Genomic DNA, 20,446 nt, shown 5'->3' with positions numbered 1-20,446 from the left:
TGAGCTAGGGCGCCCGGGGCTGCTTTAATGCGCTCTAACTTGCAAGTGTAGCCAAGCCCTTTGTCTCCACCTATCTCATAGCTAGACCCCCTGTCACGCTCCCTCCAAAAGGCCAAAGGAGTAGGTTGTTAGCTTTGGTGAAAGGGATAGCGTAAAGCTACAATAAATGACTTTACAATAGCAAGGAATATTAACTTAGGCTCTTATGCAATATCCTCTGAAGTCAATGGGAAGGCTACCATTAACTTCAGTAAGTGTTGGAGTAGGCTCTTAATTAAGCTTCTTTCTTTTGGTAAGAACAATTTTCCACTGGTTTGCTCTGTAATTAATTTTCTCTTTAGTGTACTATGTGTCTGCTTCAGGTGAAGGCTTTTTGTGTGTGTATGTTCAACATTAGGCTCTTTTCCACCTAATAAAAATTTTCTTCCCAAAATAGTGACAGTCTTTTAGGCATTAAAAATGGTGGTAACTTGTCTGCAGAAGCACAACAAGCAAATATGATTGTATAGCTCATGGAGTAGCACTTTCAAAAACTTGGGATACTTGTGAAGATTATGATGTGTGAAATGTTTTGCCTGCCACTTTTTACTGCTGCTGTTCATTTCTGCAAGGAACCAGTGCAGAAGCTGCAGAACACAGTTTATTTTTAGATCATTCCTGATAAAAAAGTGGACTTTAGAACATTACAAAAACAGGTATCTTTAGAAACAAGTTTAATTATGATTCTTAATCAATTCAATGTAAATTACTTCACCTATATTCATATGCTAAAGCTATTTTTCTTACTGAAGATTGTTCTCCAAATTACATATATGTATTTTAGAATAGATCCCTGCAACTATTCCCTTCAAACACAAAATCACTGCAGACAGCCTTTGCAAGAATAGATTCTGAAAATTCATTTTAATTATCCAGTCCCTCAATACTGTGGACTAATTCTGAAAGTTATGGAATTTACATAGCCAACAGTCACAATACTTAATTATTTCCTTAGATATGGAGCACACATTGCCATGCACTTTTGGAAAGCAGTTACTGCACATGCATGCACAAGCACTGTAACTGATTTCCCAAGCTCTGTGCATTGTATACAGGCGATCAGCTGTCAGAATGCAGCATTTTTGAAATGCATTTTATGTCACACCAGATTAATTGTACAGAAGAGTACGCCAGTAGATTGCAGTCAACTTGAAATAAATAAAGATAATTCGCTGACGACATTTTTTCATTGTTCTTCTGGAGTCATTTGTTTACTGACAGCCAAAGCAATTCCTCCCTTCTGGGAAAAAATAAAAGAGAATTTCAGTAAAACTTGCAATCAAATTAAAAAATATTTTTTTCAGAATAGGTATATTAAATATGATGTTTTAAAAATTTATAGAAGCAGTTCTTTTAAGGTCTGATGTGAGTTATGAAATCTAATTTTGTTTTCATAGCTCTGTGATAAAATTTTATCAATGTTATAAAAAGGGTCTTTACTAAGAATGACCGGAAATCTGAACTACCTGGTCATGCAATAAAAACACATTCCTCTACTGCGAAGTGTCAGACAAGCAAAGTTTAGCTGAAAATTGATCAATAAGTCTTCCTTTTACACTTGAGTGCACTCACTTTTTCTTCATAGGATAATAGGGTTTTTTTTAATGGTTTTTCCATTAACATCAGACTTTACTGTTAGCAAGAAAAAGGCAGACATAAAAAAAAGAGACAGAAACAGTCAAGAAAAGCTTTAGTGATCTTTAATGATATGGTGCTACAACTTAGAGATGGGTTTTGTTGTTCTTTTTTTTTTTTTTTAAACAAGTGACAACTTAAAAACTCTCGGATTCTTCCAGCAGTGCAAAGTGGCAGTAAAAATCAGCTTCACCACCTATCTGGGGTTTTTCCTTATGCTGGGGGAATCCCTGGGTGGCATAGAAGCTATGCTCTGTGACATGAGCTGTATTTCCTGTACTGGGTCCAGGGTAGTAGCAGGAGGAGACTCCATGTTTCTAAAACTAAACTAGCTCTTTATTAAAGGAACTGCTTACAGAGATGCTGTAATTGCAGGTAGAATTCTAACCATGTACACATACACTGGTCTCCTGTCCTCCTCTACACTATTCTCCCCTGAAATGTGGGTTCCTCCCTTCAAATTCAATGTAGGTTGTGTCCAGTTGGACAGCTGTTTTTTTTAATTTGTGGGGCGGAGAAAGCAAAAACAAAAGGTTTTGCTGAGTTTCTCAAAAATTTGCTGAGCAAAAAGATGCTTAATTTTGAGAACTCAAATAATTTTGGCAAATTTGATTGTCTTTTTCCCCAAATTTCACAATATTCTCTCTTTCTTTACTCAGAACACTACCATTGTCTGTGGCAAAAGTCTGAAAAAGTGCACAGGTGAATAACTGCTTCTTCATCCTTATGGCAAAATGAAGAGCCCCGTAAATTTGCTGTGCTTCATCTGCATGCTCAGCTCTGTCTGTGAGTTTGACGCTGTGTCGCTTAACTGTTATATTAGGTACTTATTGTTCTTTTTGAATATTATTGTAAGCAGGAATGAAGCTAGGATTTTTGAGGACAAGAAATTCATTGGTGTCCCTGGCTTACCTATATGTGACATCACCAGCCAAAACCGCAGCAGTCCAGTGTACTTATAGACAGATGTCAAATAAATCAAAACTGTGAGACCATATAATTTAATCCCTGATTTATGAAACAGGAAATGTGTATACTAAGGGACTGATTTATTATTATAAAACGTTCAGACCTCTGTCTTGCGAGGTCACTGCAATTTGTCTGCTTTGTTGGGTTAGGCAAAAGTGGGTGCTAATCTGCATTAATAGCTCTGCCTTCAGTTACTCCAAAACGCAAACCAGAGAAGTGCCTCCCCTTTTTATTGATTTTAATTTCCTAGGCTTATCTTTCCCCTAAATTGGTCACAGTTTTATGCAGAAGACTGAAAGGTAACATTGAAAGGTTGCCTTTCTCCTGCATATTCACTTGAAATATTTAGTTTATTAAAATTCATAAACTCTTTCACATTAGTAAGATTTTTTAAAAACTTCTGCTTCAACATTTTTCCATACAATAGCTTACCTGTGAATATAAGAATGCCTGGTAATTATCTCATGACTGGAAGGATTTTAGATCTTTCAAGAATACAGCATTACTTGTGGCTAACATTCTTTTTAAAAAACAAAATAGCTTTATTTATTTAGTTCTTTTAGGAGAGCAATAAAAGATTGATTTATAAGCACATACTATTGTGCATGTTGGGGAGAATAAGGGGTTCTAACAGGCCAGATCCCTCGTTGTACTATAGCATATTTGCATCACTAAAGTGATTATAAAGCTTCCCTAAAGGTTCAGCAGGCACAAAAATCCTGGCTCCAATTCACTCCTTCCTGTTTTCTCCTTCTCTGGCATATAGTTTGCAAGGGGGTATGTCTGGTGATCCCTGGCCAGCGTTATTGCCCATATGAACCTTTACAAGCCAGTGCAAGTTAAGCGTGCCAGCGCTGAACTGGCTCCTGGAAATCCAGAGGTATAAGGGAAAAACAACCGGGGCTTTAGAATACCTTTGCCCCCTCTTCTCAGGTGTGCCAACCAGAAGCTCTTATGCAGGTTAGGAGCTGGACCAGAGAAGTCTCCTTAGTATCTTATTGCTTATATGTTAACTTGACTGAAGGCAGTAGAATAAGACTGCTTTAAAAGACACATGGAAAAATAAAATGAAAAAAGGAAAGGAAAAGAAACAGGACCATCCTGAGGGAAAGAGGCTTAAGTAGCCTAACATTTTGGGTGGACAAATACACATATTTCTATGAAACCCATGAATCTCCCACCCCATATTATTACATATAATGCAAATTCAAGTTGAATTTAATATGCTACAGAAACTATGCAGTTTGCATGACCTTTTAAAAAGGCAGATTTTTATCACCAGCTGAAGGCAGTTCAATTAAAATTGGAGGTTTAACCACCCAAAAACCTACTGGAACTGTTTTGATGTGTTTTAATCCTAATTGCAAACTCTATGCAGCTAACAGAAAACAAAGCCGCATAGCTACTTTTTCAGTTCTACCTCTTATCTGTAGATGGTAACTTTGCAGTACATTCATAAGGGGATTATAATATGATTTTGAACTGATCTTTACTTTAGGAGTTGACTAAGGCTAAATGAGGCCTGGATCCACCAAAACTGCAGAGATGCTTCCTCTTCCCTTCCTCAAACTCCTTGATCTTCATTTTTCATTATCCCAAACAGGGACTTTCCTCTCAGACCCTTTTCCCCTCCCTCATTTTCTTCCTGTCTTCCCTCTCCCACTAATGGGCTATCTAATTTTGCTTTCAGTTTATTTAAGATAATAAGGTTGCACAAATGTAAGAGAGTGCAGAATTTGGCCCTTCTCATTTATTCACTGAGTAGGTCCCTTTCAGGCCACTTGACCAAGATTCCTAGTATAATGCCTTAGCAGATCTATTGTATCAGGAAGCAATCTCTTTTTAACCGTAATCTTGGGGGAGGGGTACTTCTTTGTGGATACAGAAGAAATGGATCTCATAAGAAATACAAAAACTGGAGCACAAATGCCAAGGAAGAGTGAAGTATTTTGGTGTTTATATAGAGCATCCCATAAAGTTCTAACAGTAATGAACCCCAGAAAGGAGACCCACAGAAAGCGAACATCTAAATGGTTGTTATACAGTAGTTACAAGCAATAATTCCTGTTCCACTATGCTTATCAAACTGGACCTGAACAGAAACATATACTTTCTTATAAAATAAGAATCCACACAAAATTTCAAAAACACAAAGTGAGGGTAAACTTTTTTGAGATTCTAAAAAATCAGCTATTTTTTTTAACTTTAAAAACAATCATGTGTCTCTTCACTACCTTGTTTTGGTCAAAGGGTTTAAGGTATATTTAACACAGTACATCAGAAAAAGACAAGGGTGATAGGTGATGGGATACAGAGCACTTTATCAACAGGTGTCTGGTTCAAAACTGGTTAAAGTCAAAGTAATTAATCTCACCAGATGGGTTGTGATGACCTATATGAAAGGAGTTGTTTGTCTCACTCCAGTTACTAAATGATAGTGTCTATATACAAAAATACCATCAACACAATTATTACTAAATGGCACCCTTGTTAGCCTCAGAGAGATCCCATGAATTGAACTGGCATATAGATTGAACTAATCCTTCCCCAACCCCCAGCACACATCCTCTTTCTCCATATTATTTATTTAGGGCCTAATCCAAAACCCACTGCAATTACCAGAAAGACCCCCAAGACCTTGGATTGTAAACTCTTTGGGACATGGACTGTTCTGTCACTGTGACTACATATGTACAATGCAGCTCCTATCTCATCTGAGCAATTATTGTAATACAATTCCTTTAACTCAGTAATAATGATAAGATATTTTAAGATTTAGGATGGAAACACATGACACTTCTATTTCACCCTATAGAATGTGGGAGTTTGGTCTGCATTGTATGGTACTGTATGCAGCATCAGTGACAGAACTGAAATACGTTCGTTTCAGCTGTGCGAAACATGGGGTATACTTAATAGAGCTGGTCAAAATTTTTAAAATGTCAATTTTTTGATACCCCTCCAAACATTTCAAAGATTTTCATCAAAAATGTTCATGTTTTTTGATCAATTCCAATATCTAATATTCACACTAGTATTCATTGCTAGTGCAAATTTGGTACCATATATTTTATTGTTCTGTTCTACTCTCTGACTGCAGTTGCTGCTGCCATCATTTCCAATTGTCCAGTGGTCCTGTGCCCTGCTGAGTTGGAATTATAGCCAGCAACGGCACCTCCTGGTCTTTACTAATGGGAATGGATGTCTCAGAAATGATTTACTCATCCCAGGGAGACACAAGTGATCTAGTGGGACTATCAGCGATTTGTATAAATAAATAACATACTTGAAAACAGTATAGATGTGGGGAAAGGCAAATAATAAATCACAGAAAAAGAAGGGAGGTGGAAATATGAAAAGAAAGAGCTGTTCAAATAAAAGGCATACTTAAACACTTCGTTGCTAAAATCCACTGCAATTGTGGTGCTGTCCCTTTAAACTGACATTTCATAGTATAATGTTCTGCATTTTCTGTATGTACCTAGGACAGTTGGCACAGTCAAGAGGTTAAACCTTATTCATTATTTCTTCAGTAATTTATCTTTAAATTTATCTTTAAAAAGATCTTTATCAAGTCTTTGAAAGAAAAGATAAGTAAAAATTCTAACTGACATTTCCTTAGTGTTATACCCTTTTTCTTGTAGGTGTGGTCACTCTAGCTTTTTCATTCTTTGATCTTTGAAGAAGAAACTATATATGTCTTTTAAATCTTTTCCAGTCACCTAATATAGTATTTTGACCAATTACAGAGCTTAATAATGATGAATAAGGGCAAGATTATTGCTGAAAGGAACAGTGTCAAGTTCTATTTCTTTCTTACAGCAAATAACTTGGAACCAATTTGCCCTTTTGCAAAAGGTTTTTTCTTGTGTTTTTAATGAAATTTGAAATTAACATTAATTGTGTGCTAGCAATATCAATTATGTTAACATGCTACTGGCTTTTCCAATGCTCACCAATTTTGCTTGAGGTGTTGCACCAATTATTCATACTGTAGTTGTACACAAATAGACATCCTGGTCAACAGCCATCAGTACTAGAGATATACAACTCATGACTGACACCCCAAAAGCACAGGCCACCCCCTGGCAGAAACTGAAAAAAACTTGAGCATGTCTGAGATATATTTAAACTATGGCAAGAGAGTAGCTCCCAGACACACAGGCCTGGTTTGTAAAATGGTCACCACTTTTGTTCAGTCAATGTGTGATGATGTTTTCCTTTTTCCTAACTGCATAATAGACATAGACATTACAGCAGTCATTTCACCTCTCATCATAATATTTTTACCAGCTCATGCCACTTGTTGGTAATACACTTAGACCTTGATTTGGCAAAGCACTTAAGTACATGTTAGTTGGGACTACTCACAGACTCAATATAAATATGCATAAGTGCTTTCCTGGGTCAGTGCCTTAGTTAGTATGGGGCAAATCACCCCACTTCTCCAAGCCCAAATACCAGAACTTGGTGCTGGGGAGTTCAACAGGGATGGGTTGAAACAATCCTCCTCCAAGCATTGATGTAGTGGAAGGAAACCTGTGGCATTGCTACTACTGATGCTCTAAGACTGTCGTAGCCTTTAGAGCTGCTTTGAGTTATCTCCACCGGGTACTGCAGAGGTTGATCTACATGGCAGTTGTTCTACTAGCCTCATCCCTACTCTCCCTGTACCTCTCCATCAAACTTTGCTTTTTGGAAGATGCTAAAAACAGCAGCATCATTGCAGACTATGCACGAGCTTAGGAAATTTTGTCTCCCCAGTGCTTAAACAGAACTGACTGATTCTGCTGCCCCTGGGGCTTTCCACAGGTGTCGGGAAAGTGGGAAGATTTTTCCCAGTGCATCCTACATGATCCTCTTCCTGAATTCAGAAAATAGCAACTAGTAGCAAATACTCAGCCAAAAAAATATAAAACATTTATCAGCGGCGTGGCTAATTACATTGAATGCTCTATCCACAGGCTGGTGGGTAGCCAGCCAGCTAAATATCTTAGCTTACCTAGTTGTTGAGGTGGTAATGAGCACTGGTAGTAAGAGCCAGAAGTGAACTGGGAGTTTTGGCCTACATTAGAAAATTATAGTCACCATTAATATGTTGTGAAATTATTAAATGCTTTCATATTCTCAATCAAGGCATTGTTCATACCATGTAAAATAATTCTAAAATATTAATTAATATTTAAAATAAAATATACCTTTATAGCTTAAATAAGGAATGTTTTCATGACAAAAGGGTATTCCTTCAGTGTACAGATATATGTTGATTTGTTATCGTCAGAAAAGAGCATTGAAACACTTTTGGTATTCAAGGAACAGAGTAATTCCCCTTATAAATAATCACATGGACTTTACAAATTGATGTAAGGGGGAAAAATAGGTTGAACACCAACCTTCACAATGATCTTTTAAATTATGGGCAAATTTTGCTCCCATTTACAGTAGTGTAAATAAGAAGTAACTCCATTGATGTCAATGGAATTACAGAATTACAACCATGTAAAGTAAGAGTAAGAGAAGAATCAGGTCCTAGAGATTTTTTTCTATTTTTTATATGTATGAATAAGAACATTTTAGTGAATTTCAAAGCTGAGACAGATAGACATATACAGTACATGAAAAAGTTAGAGACAAATGTATAGATCCTTCGGCTTCAAATTTTTAGGTTGGCCATAGAAGGGCAGGCCGTCACGAAAGAGGGTATTTTTCTTTTTCTTGAATACATCTTGCAAGTGAACACTTCGGGGCTATCAAGTCCTCATGTTAATTATGGATAAGAAAATGGTTTAGACAAGAAAAGCATGAGATATGCAGGCAAACAGGGTTCTCTTGAGGATACAGTGTACAGTCTGGTCACTGGTCTGTCACTGCTGATTTACATTTGGTTCACCTTAACGTTTCTGTAGCAGCAGGAAATATATTTTTCAGAGAAAGCTGTCAGGTTCAGGGATGTTGATACCATCCTAGCTTAATAATAAAATGATTCTTGTTCATACAAAAATATTGAAATCTGATTTGTGGCCTACATGGAGCTGATTCAAATGGATAAAAAACAAAAACCGGACATTACCAGTTTATTAAAAATGTGAAGTGGTAAGAATACATCTGACATAATCATGTAGTCAGGCAGCTATATGGGAGCCAATTACTACTAGATGGACCACCTAAGTTTCAACCAAATGGAACATTTCCACAATTTAAAAAAGCAAACATTTGGAAGAACAAGTACTGAATTTACTTGACAAGCACTGACAACAGTAACTATGAACTACTATAACTAACTTTGGGCGAGTCTATTCATTTATTAAAGTCTGTTATTCAAAGTGATTTTATATTATCCTTTTGGTTAAATTTTGAACTCTGATTACATTATGCTGTCTGTTTACTAGTGACAAATAGTAAATTTTACCAATTGATCTTGGGGACATTGTAAAGCTGGGAACAAAATTTCCCTATTTTCATTTCATGAATATTGACAATAAATTGATGATTCTTTTAAGTATCTGAAAATTTAACTCAAGATAATTTTTTACCAGGGTTTTACCACAGCAAACCAGCTATCTATCCCCCTCCCCGCCCAGTACATCGAGTTGTATTTCCTGCAAAACTGACTTTTCCTCTCATAGAAACCAGAAAAAACATCTGAAGTGAACCAACACATTGGTGTTTTCACACAGACTGGATTTTCTTTCTGATTATGGCTGGTGGAAGAGGAGAGCTGTTTGCCACAGCCCAGCTGATATTCATAATGTGTAACTGGGAGACAGTATCCTGTCACACTGTAGCAATTACAACAGCTTTCTTGGGGGCTGGGGAGAGGGGATAGAACAATTGGCAGCCTTCCTTAGCACTTAGGGTGGTAGACTGAGATATGGATCCAGCCAGACTATTACATATATACTGTTTACCCATCATTCTGCACACTGAACTCCCACTAAAGTGAGTGGGAGTTTTAAGTGCAGATTGTTCGCTGGATCAGGCCCTAATTAGCTGCGCTGCAATTTACCTCCAGATGAGACCAGAAAATAAGCGAGGAGAGGAATGAGAAAACATCATTAGCAATAGTTCAACTAGCCCCAGAGTACTAATCCTAATTTATTAGGGTTCTGTATTTGCACACTTCAGTGTAAAGAAAATCATATATAAAAAAAGAATGTCTAGTAAAACGCAAATTCCTATGCAGTTACAGTTTCATATCTGGTTTTGAGAATTCAGCCACCAAATCCCTCTAAACATTTATTTTAAATTGTTTCTTTGGTTCTTTCTTCTTTGATTGAAGTAAAAACAGCCTGTATCCAATTATAAGTAAAATATTAAAAGCTGTTATGGAAAAGCAGTTAGTAGCTAACAATAGTCCTTATGATCTCTCCCAGCACAAATAACATCAGGGGAATGCTTAATCATGCTCGGCACAGCCAGTCTCCTGAACTCAACACCAAAGACCATACGTAGGCACTTAGAAAAGGGGGTGATAGGAAGAATTAATGTGGCATTCAGTTGAAATGGGCTCTTTCATTTTCATGTAGCTGAATCAGGGTTATTGAGCTCAGTCACACAGAGACTACTTGGCAAAGATCTAGTGAAATGGGGTTTTGGTTGATTTCAGGCCCTTGAAGAAATGGTCAGGACTATGTTTGTAAAGGTAACATTTGACCTACAATCTCCCCAATAATTTTTATGGGAACTGTTAGCTTTCAAGAAATGGAAAAGTGGGAAAATATTTCTTTAATAAGATGAGGGATTTCTCAGTATCGGCTACACTATCACTATCAATTTTATGATGGAAAGTGGTTGCAATGTAGTAAATTTTACTGATATTATTTACACTTTCATCAATGAATTCCTCAGCAATTTGAATGTTCAAAGATAAGGTAAATATCCCTATTTAAAATAAAAGTAAGGTGATGTAGTAAGTGATAAGGTTACATCTTATGTACCATAATGATAAAGTTATATTTACTTTAAAGAATGTATTTGTAACTGTACAGCATTTACAGCGTTAGTAGAAAAATGACTACACGTTTGTACAATACAACCTGTCCTTTTAGTTTCTCTGAAGGCGAGACAACAATATTAGTGGCATCCGGACCTTGCTGCTTTCGGATTCTGGCATAAATAGCTCTAACTTCCACCTGCTGCTTGATGGCTGTGAGAAACATTTTAGAAAACAAATTATTAAAATTGTACTTTCAAAAATATATTATCAAGGTGTAGAAAACAGCTATGATTGATACTTATGATACTTGGAAGCTTGTATCCAGCCCAGTCACATACAGCACTATATATGTTAAAGGCATCATTACATAAGAGAATAAAGATACCAATAATACATTTAATGTGAATTACCTGAATTCTGAGCCATAAATCCCACTACAGAGCCTTAGAGGAAATGATTTGAGATTTCATGATATGTACGCAGTTCATATTGGTCATTACAGTTCTAGCCAACTTTGTATATCACATACGCTCCATGCAGAGAGCAGAAGGCTGGGGGGTGTGTGTGTGTGTGTGTGCGTGCGTGTGTGCGCGCGCGCGCAATCATTGAAGTGGAGACAGAAGAGCTGGAAACTGCAGCAGCTTGACCTTGTGGAGTTTCTAAGGAGTCATCCATTCAAGCATGAGTGTGTTTGGGAGTCGAGAAGAGAAAAGGGAGTGTGGCATTCTAATCCCAGGGATACCCAAGATCTTTGAGGAAGAGAAGCCCTAGTTCCAGAGATGGAAACATCTTAATGCAGGCCTGACCCTCCCTGCAGCTCTGCTGGGCCTATTCCTTCCTATAAGAGCAATAGTGCTATTGGCCAAGTCTCATCACAGTTACAAAGTAACAGCCTAACATGGGACACTGAGGATGTTAATGTTGAAAATGACAAGAAATGCTGATCGAATATCCGAAACCTCAGCAGGGAATGAAATTTGGCTGGTCACCTGCTTTACCCCCATCATCCTTGTCTCCAAAATCTTGTGGAGTCCTGACCCCACAGAGCTTCCATAGAGTCTCAGAGAGCTCAGGACAATACTGTGTTTCCTTTCAACACCTACCAAGAGAAATCTGGTAGATCTTTGTTTCATCAGCTTGCAGAAATGGAGGGGATAATCTACTTTTTGGATTTCAAAAATTACTGGGATAGTAGTCAGATTTAGCTTGGTACAAGGGAGATTTAAATATTTCAAGACAGAAGTGGAAGAATCAGGGAATATGATGTACTGGAACTCATCTGAGTGATACACTATATACTGCAAAATGCAGTTTCCCTAGTCACGACAATAATGTACCAGGAACATACTACATTTCATTGAAACATCAGCAGCACAACAATGGCCACTGAGGATAAACATTGACAGAGTTAATTCAGACTGGGAGAAGGTTCTGAAACTGAGTTAGAGCACATAATGGACTACAATCTGGAAAAAAAATCCCCTCAGTGAACATAGGGATCATTGGAATAGCCAACATACCTTCTCAGATTTTGATTAGTGGTGCTGGATGTAGGTTTTCTTTGAAATTATTCTTTAGTTTCACATGTCAAGTAAGACTATGATCTTTTCTTATGGCTAAAATATTTTGAAATCAAATGTTATAATTTAAGGCACCAAATAAAAACTAGTTTTGAATCTATTCATGTGACTCTTGGTTATTAATACCATGTTCTAAATCATTCTGTACAAAGCAGATCAAGGGGATACCGAACAATCTATTACGGTGTATTATGTTTATAATCATCATGCTGCCTGCTTCCTTTCCCACCCGGTTCTAGCCAACATGTCACAATAGAGCAGTATGTGAAAAGACAATACATTCATGGCATTTAGAAGTGCTACATCTCTCAGTTATGAGAAATAGTAGTAAATAATTGTAACTGCACAACAGAAATACAGACTACATCTAGAATGTTTTGCTGCCAGTGCATGACCTCTTTTGGTCACCTCACTAAATCAAAATCATTTTGTAGTTTATGCCAAGAAGTGTGTGTGTGTGTGTGTGTCTAATCTATCTATCCATCTAAGAGTAAAACCTTATGGTAGAACCTGGACTAAACATAGCTTAAAACAAGGGCTTAATTTAATTAGGTGAGGACACTTCTAGCCCACATCAACATGAAGCAACATACATGTCAGAATTTACTAGCTACATCAGCTTTCCCAGACTAATATGTTCAATAATGAACAAAAGAAGGAAAATACTGTTTGTATGTATTGTTATACAGCCATCTAATTCACTGTTTCTTTTTAAGCAATGCCAATACAGTGGTCCTTTGAAATGCGGCTTTCTGATAATGCAGAATATAAATATTGATCACCACTTTCATTTCAGCTAGACAGAACATACTTCAGTTTATATGAGGATAAGATACTCATGAAAGCTACTGTTAGTTATATCACTATTAAATCTCTCTGTTGTTTTTTCTCAATTTCAAAGGGCTAGATTGTGCACCTTTGAATGGGAACACCTACCCTGTAGCTCCCCCTTTTGGCCAAGTTTGGGTTTACTGAGGCCTTCCTCAGTTTCTCCTTAACTTAGGCACCCTTAAAAGAGTTCATACAGGCCAGATATTCAAACAGTCTCCTTCTGGGATCTCATTTATTATACCCAGCATGAAGTCTTTCAAAAGTAAACTCAAACCTTCAAAGTCTTCATCCCAGTTTCAGCTAGGACCAGCTCCTCCCTAAGGGTCTGTCCTCTCTAACAATTCATTTATTTTTCCCCAGTCCCAACCTAAGCACCAGCCTTCCTCCCTGAGGGCCTGTATTTCTACTCTCCCAGTACATATTGCCTGGAGCTTGACCTTCCCAGCTGATGTTCCCCCTTCCCTGCCCGCAATAGACTTCTTACTCCCTGCAGTGTCTGTAGTGCTGATGATAGCTGCAGATTGGGCACCTCCCAATCTGCAGCTATCATCCAGGTGAGGGTGATACAATACTTTGAATTACTGGAATTTAGAAACCTACTGCTGGATTGATAAAAAAGGTAACACATAGATAGTTTGCAATTTGGGTATTTTATCACACCAGTAATACCAGGAACAAGCATGAAGGAAAAATAGGAAAATTACATAAAAGGTTGAAGAGCAGTTCAATGGCTAAAACAAAGTATTAATGTAAAAATAAGTCTGTTAAAAGAGAATCATTATAAAAAGACTTGGTTGGTTTTAATGTTATTTTAAATTACTATAGTTTGTAAAGTGTCAAATTAAAAACATTGGATAAAATCCTGGCCTCATTTATGTCAATGGGAATTTTGCCCTTGTCTTCAGTAGGGACAGGATCTCATCCATTATGTACAGTTAAGTTACAGTTCAATTTAATCTCTCTTTCTAATAACAAACAGTGGCACAGAGCAAGTTTTGGCATCTTCTTTGATGAAGGACAAATCTGAATCTGTGATTAATTACCTTTTCTGCTCAGAAAAGGATTTCCAGCAGAAACGCACAGAAGCATGTCTCTCTCTATTTCATCCCATGACTGGAGTGGCTCACCATCCGGTGTATACAGAGCTTTGGCAGGCTGTTGCATATTTAGCTTGGTGGTGCAGTTATCCAGCAGCTGAAATGGAGAAAACGGTGTTGATATTGAGCACTGCATACAGATGCATAGACTTATGCTGTAAAATAAATACAGAAATACAGTTCACCAGACATGGTGGAAGAACACCACACAGATGATGAAAGGGATGTTACAGCACCTCTTGCTGTAGAATCTTCTCTGGATCCCAAACCTGAAATCCTTATTCAGGCAAACCTTTCATTAATGTTAATGAGAATTTTGCCTGAGAAAGGGGGTCAGGATTTGGTTCAAACAGAGAAAGGCAGCAGAGATAGAAATAACACTGTAAAGAGGATATGAACAGAAAGCAATAGGGACATTCTATTAGAACTATCACTTTATATTGGGACATTTTAAAAATAAGCACCAAAAAAATAAAGACCAAAATTAATGAACCTTCAAATTACATATATTTGTCTGCATGTGAATGTTTAATATAATTCTATTGGTTCTCCCTATTTAGCTCTTTCTGGATTTATGGAATGCTTTAGCTCAGTGTTTGAGCAATTTCAAGAATTTTATCTGTGGTTTGGTCTTAAGAGCAATGTATAGTTTCAGAATGAGACAAGGAAAAAGGCCTTAAAATGTGTGTGTGTGTCTCAATATACATACACACATTTAAATACATACACAAGTTTATATAAATGACTATGTGTATATAAATTAATACTTGTTTTATTATATTATTTCTAACTCTTCTAGATAAGTATTACACACTTCAACCTTTAAATAAATAAGTCAAGATAATAAACCAATTGTTCCAAACAAACAGAAGTTGAAAACATACAAAAATCTAATCATTCGTGGCTGCTCTGCTCTCAAATCTGAAAGAGAATTAATTGGAGCCTGCTGCTCTGGCTCCCAGAGACACTCCATGGGGGAAGAGGGTGAAAGTCACTGCAATACTGAGGGAGAAGCTATGAGAGCAGCCTTGGCATGGGAAGGAGATTGTCCCCCTGAGTCACTTTGATGCCAGAGCAGGAAGCAAAAACTACTTTAATGCCAGGCTTGGAGCTACTACTTTATGCAACAATACACAATGCGTGGATGGGAGCAGCTGTAATAATTCAAGGGACCAGGTGGCTGCAGTTGGAGGTCTTGGGGAGGACAGCAGTTATTGGAGAGGTGAAGGAAGCCGTAATAGAAGCTGGGAAATTGTGGGCAGGATAGGCATGCGTGATTTTGATAACCTGGGTCTCACATACATGTATTATATACAATACTAACTCAGCAATTATTGGAGGAGATACAATTTCATCTTGATGTTCTCATGACTACACAACCCACTTCATCTTTGCTCCTGTGCTTTTGTCATGTTTCTGAAGCCCTCATACTATAAAGAGAAAGGCTAGGAATCTCCTTTGAGGATCCTTGAAATAAGCAAATAAAACAGAGTGGGACAGATGGGGATGCAAAAACCAGTGGTTGTCAAAAAATGAAGAAAAAAAAAGGCTACTTTGTAAACAATTCACTTGATTTACCCCCTCTGGCATACAGGGGTAGGGCCAAAAGGCATTCCATTGCACCACTTGACTTGATTACCCTATTGCAATCCCACGGAAGGTCTGCTGAGAGAGGGCAGCTTTATCTTACAGTTGGGGCTCCATGAGAGCTCTGCCAGCACTGGGTGCATGAGGTGATGCAAATAATCAGTGCATTCCCCAGCCAGCATGATCACATTTCCTTTCTGGCCTTTTGAGGGCTGTACTGGCTAGATATGACCTCTCAGGCAGAGTGAGAGTTGCAGATGCTTTGTGCTGGCATGCACTTTCCCCTTATCATGGCCCTGTCTTCTTGGATCACATGGCTGAATTTGGCTCATGATCTAAAATCATATAATCATTAAAATGTAGGATAATCCTATTCAAAGGTTTACTTTAACAAATGATATTTCCTACAATAATGAAAATGAATAGAAATACATTTGTATATTTGTTTACGAGAAAATACTCTGTATCTAAGAATCAGCATATACTCCCGAGTTTTAAAATTCTGCCATTGTAAGCATGAACAGAAAGCTGAGGACCTTTTACCCTGGTAATCTGATGATATACCATATAAATTGCTACTGCATTGGGTCACAGTATATCACACATTCTTTTGCCTGAATTGTTTCCATTATATTATTAAGGGTATCTGCAGAAATTCCGTTTAAGAGATTTTTTTGGTAGTTATATCATGTTGGTTTTGGTTTATTGAGGGGCATCACCTTACACACTGTAGAGAAGAATCAAATGAATCCAAGGAAAATCTGCCATAATGGGAAAAGTGTGTTTTCTCTTTTTTCTGCATTAAATATATATTAAACTTGCTAAATCATTATAAACTCTGACTCCTAAAGCCAGATTCTCTGCTGATGTAATTCCAACACATTATTCAACCCTAAAAGTCCATGTTTTCCTTAACAGGTTTTGAATCCTTCTTGAAGCCATCTTGTAGCAATAGGCAGCACTTTTGAAAAAACTGATTCCTTCTATTGTACTTTACCTCTGAAATTGTTTTTCCCCAGGCATAAACTCCTTGCTCTGGTTTATAACCATTCCGGTAAGCCCACACTCTTTTTGCAGATGGTTGATCATACAGACATCTGTGTCTGGATGACAGCAGTTTAGATGAAAATGGAGAACTTCTTTTGAACTGTGATGCTTGAACCTCTGAGAAGTGCGTCTAAAATGAAAAGATTTCAGAGAATGTGAAGTTAACATAGGTGCCCAATCCCTTTATGGTACTTTATGTATAGCAAAATAGAAAATGTAGGAGAAGAACAGAATAATCCATTTTTAAGTACAATAATATCGTAAATAGTGAGGGCTATATGAATATCTCAATCAATCCCACTGAATAATGATTGATACTTAACTCAGTGGAAATCTGTGAGCAGATTGTGACTAATATCTGACCCTAAAATTGCCTAACTGGAATTGAGATACTCTATGTTGTAGGATGTATATTTTATGATCAGGACTTCACATGACTGATATTGAGAGACAACAACTATTGGATTATATAGTATCCCTATACTCAGCCATAACGCTCAGTGATATAAACTTGGGCTTCTCTCTCGCTTAAATATACAAGACAGTGAATCTGTAATACATGGTGTAAATACTCATATTATGAATAATAATTTATCCAACCCGGTTTTGAAAAATGACTTGTTATGGTGAACTGTGCTTTATCTCTTAATTACATCATAAACATGTCAACATGCTCTGATGCCATAGTATTGTTTCTTTTCACAAATTTGTACAAAGCTCATGAAAGCCCAAGACAGTTTTGATGAAAATATTTCCCAAAGAAAAAAGTGGAAGTTTTCCAAGTTCTTGCACATACATCCTATCTTAAATATTTTCCTCTGTTTTGGTATATACTATAATATTGACTGATTAACCATATGGATGGAAACTACTTTTTTGATTCTGGAGGTCTCTAATGAAATTAGTACTTAATTCTTTGCTCTTGTCACATATTGAGATATAGCCTTAGGAATTATTAGCATTGAAACTATCAAACCCATTTTACTATGCTGGATATAATTGCTCATGCACATATCAATAGGGCCTTTTTCATCTTCCTTATTAAGATAATTCTTGGGCTCCACTGAGTCTCATAGACACATAGACATTAGGCCAGAAGGGACCATTGTGATCATCTAGTTTGACCTCTTGCACAGAACCTTACTTGTCCCCTTCTGTAACAGACCCATAACTGCTAGGTGAGTTACCGAAGTCCTCAAGTTACAGAGAATCCACCATTTACTCTAGTTTAAACCAGCAAGTGATCCATGGCCCATGCTACAAAGAAAGGCAAAAACCCTCCAGGATCTGTGCCAATCCGACCTGGGAGAAAATTCCATCCCAACCCCAAATATGGCAGTCTGTTGAACCCTGAACATGTTGGAAAGACCCACCAGCCAGACACCTGGGAAAGAATTCTCTGTAGTAACTCATAGTCCTCCCCATTTAGTGCCCCATCTTTGGCCATTGGGGATTTTTTGCTACTAGCAGTCACTGCTCCCCTTGGAAAGCTGTTCCAGAACATAACTCCTCTGATGATTACAAACCTTTGTCCGATTGCAAGCCTAAACTTGTTGATGGCCAATTTATATCCATTTGTTCTTGTGTCCACATTGGCACTTAATTTGAATAACTCCTCTCCATCCCTGGTATTTATCCCTCTGATGTATTTATAGAGAGCAATCATATCTCCCCTCAGCCCTCACTTGATTAGACTAAACAAGCCTAGCTCGAGTCTCCTCTCACAAAGTAGGTTTTCCATTCCTCTGATCATCCTAGTACCTTTTTCTGCACCTGTTCCAGTTTGAATTTATCTTTCTTAAACATGGGAAACCAGAACTGCACACAGTATTCCAGATGAGATATCACCACTGCCTTGTATCATGGCAATAACACATCCCTAAATCTACTGGAAATACCTTACCTGATGCATCCTAGGATTGCATTAGCCTTTTTCACGGCCACATCACATTGGTGGCTCATAGTCATCCTGTGATCAACCAATACACTCAGGACTTTCTCCTCTGCTGCTTCCAACTGATAGGTCCCCAGCTTATAGCAAAAATTCTTGTTGTTAGTCCCTAAGTGCATGATCTTGCACTATTAAATTTCATCCCATTTCTATTCCTCCAGTTTTGAAGGTACTCCAGATCCTCTGGTATGCTATTCTGGCCCTCCTTCATATTGCAATACCTTCCAACTTTGTGTCATCCACAAAATTTTATAAGCAGATTCCCACTTTGTGTGCCAAGGTCATGAATGTTAAATAAGACTGCTCCCAAGACCGATCCCTCAGGAGCTCCACTAGTAACCTTCCTCCACCTGAAAATTCACCTTTCAGTCTGACTCGTTGTAGTCTCCCTTTTAACCAGTTCCTTATCCACCTTTCAAATTTCATATTAATCCCCATCTTCTCCAATTTATCTAATAATTTCCATGTGGAACTACATCAAATGTCTTGCTGAAATCCATGTAGATTAGATCTACTAAATCTAAAAAAATCAGTTATCTTCTCAAAGAAGGAGGCCAGGTTGGTCTGGTACAATCTATCTTCTGTATAACAATGTTGTATTTTATCCCAAATAATGTTTGAAAACCTTGTGTGTGTATTTGGCAGCCTGTGAATGTGTTTTCAGATAATGAAATATATAGGATGTACTGAGTCACATAATCAATGTATCATAGGACTAGTGTAAAATCTAACCTTTTGATAAAATTCCTCAACAACATGAATGTTGTTTTTAATTTTGAAATATTGATACAGATTGTATTTTATACCTCGGTATGTTGTATATTTTCCATGAGTTTCATCTCTTCTTGGGTTTCTTCAGTCCAGCCTCCTTCTACTACTATAGGCTGAACTGTGCTTTTTGTGGGCACGAAGGTGGATGGCTTAAAGGCTGTTATTCGTCGCCCTGAGACAGAGAAATTTCAAAATAACTCTTGTAAAACCATGTTTTCTTACTTTGATGAGTTTATTTTATTTTTTTCTTACATCTGGTCACAGAACTTTTTAAGCAATTAGTCCTAAAATACTAAGTATAATTTGTGAAAACAAACAGTACATATAGCAAGCAAGGCCAGGCAACGATCAATACAGACATATCTATGCAGACCAAGTAAAAGCCTAACGTGAACACCACAGTCCAGATAAATATTAGATAAAATTTATAACTCGGAGCATCAATTTCATTTTCTTTCAGTCTGTAACCTATGTTTTGTTCTCCCTCAATAAGAGATTATTAAGGGGGATATGATAGAGGTCTATAAAATCATGACTGGTGTAGAGAAAGTGAAGAAGGAAGTATTATTTAGCCCTTCACATAACACAAAAACCATGGATCATCCAAGGAAATTAACAGGCAGCAGGTTTAAAACAAACTCAAGGAAGTACTTCTTCAGCCAATGCACAGTCAACCTGTGGAACTTGTTGCCAGGGGATGCGAAGGCCAAAATATAACTGGATTCAAAAAAGAATTAAGTAAGTTCAGGAGGATAGGTCCATCAATGGCTATTAGCCAAAATGGTCAGGGATGCAATTGCATGCTCTGGGCATCCCTAAACTTCTGACTGTCAAAAGCTGGGTCTGGACAATAGGGGGTGGGTCACTCAATAATTGCCCTGTTCTGTTCATTACCTCTGAAGTGTCTGACACTGGCTTCTGCTGGAAAACAGGATACTGGGCTAGATGGACAATTGGTCTGACTCTATATAGTTATTCTTATGTTCTTATGACAACCATGGGC

The 20,446-nt window shown here is 37.5% G+C and overlaps 1 protein-coding gene across 1 annotated transcript in view; it reads right to left on the bottom strand.

The window, feature by feature from the left end:
- Window positions 1–757: 757 nt before the first annotated feature.
- Window positions 758–20,446, bottom strand: part of DCDC1 (doublecortin domain containing 1) — a 418,614-nt gene continuing 398,925 nt past the window's right edge. Inside the window, exons 35-40 of the mRNA XM_074955137.1 lie at window positions 19,479–19,615; window positions 16,672–16,851; window positions 14,034–14,184; window positions 10,680–10,789; window positions 7,646–7,708; window positions 758–1,279 (exon numbers count right to left, since the gene is read on the bottom strand). Coding sequence (XP_074811238.1) covers window positions 7,646–7,708; window positions 10,680–10,789; window positions 14,034–14,184; window positions 16,672–16,851; window positions 19,479–19,615 — 641 coding nt within the window. The 3' untranslated portion in view covers window positions 758–1,279. The remainder of the gene's footprint in view (window positions 1,280–7,645; window positions 7,709–10,679; window positions 10,790–14,033; window positions 14,185–16,671; window positions 16,852–19,478; window positions 19,616–20,446) is intronic.

Source organism: Natator depressus, chromosome 6, assembly GCF_965152275.1.
Source record: "Natator depressus isolate rNatDep1 chromosome 6, rNatDep2.hap1, whole genome shotgun sequence".
Taxonomy (NCBI): Eukaryota; Metazoa; Chordata; order Testudines; family Cheloniidae; genus Natator; species Natator depressus.
This window is presented reverse-complemented; position numbering and strand designations above follow the sequence as displayed.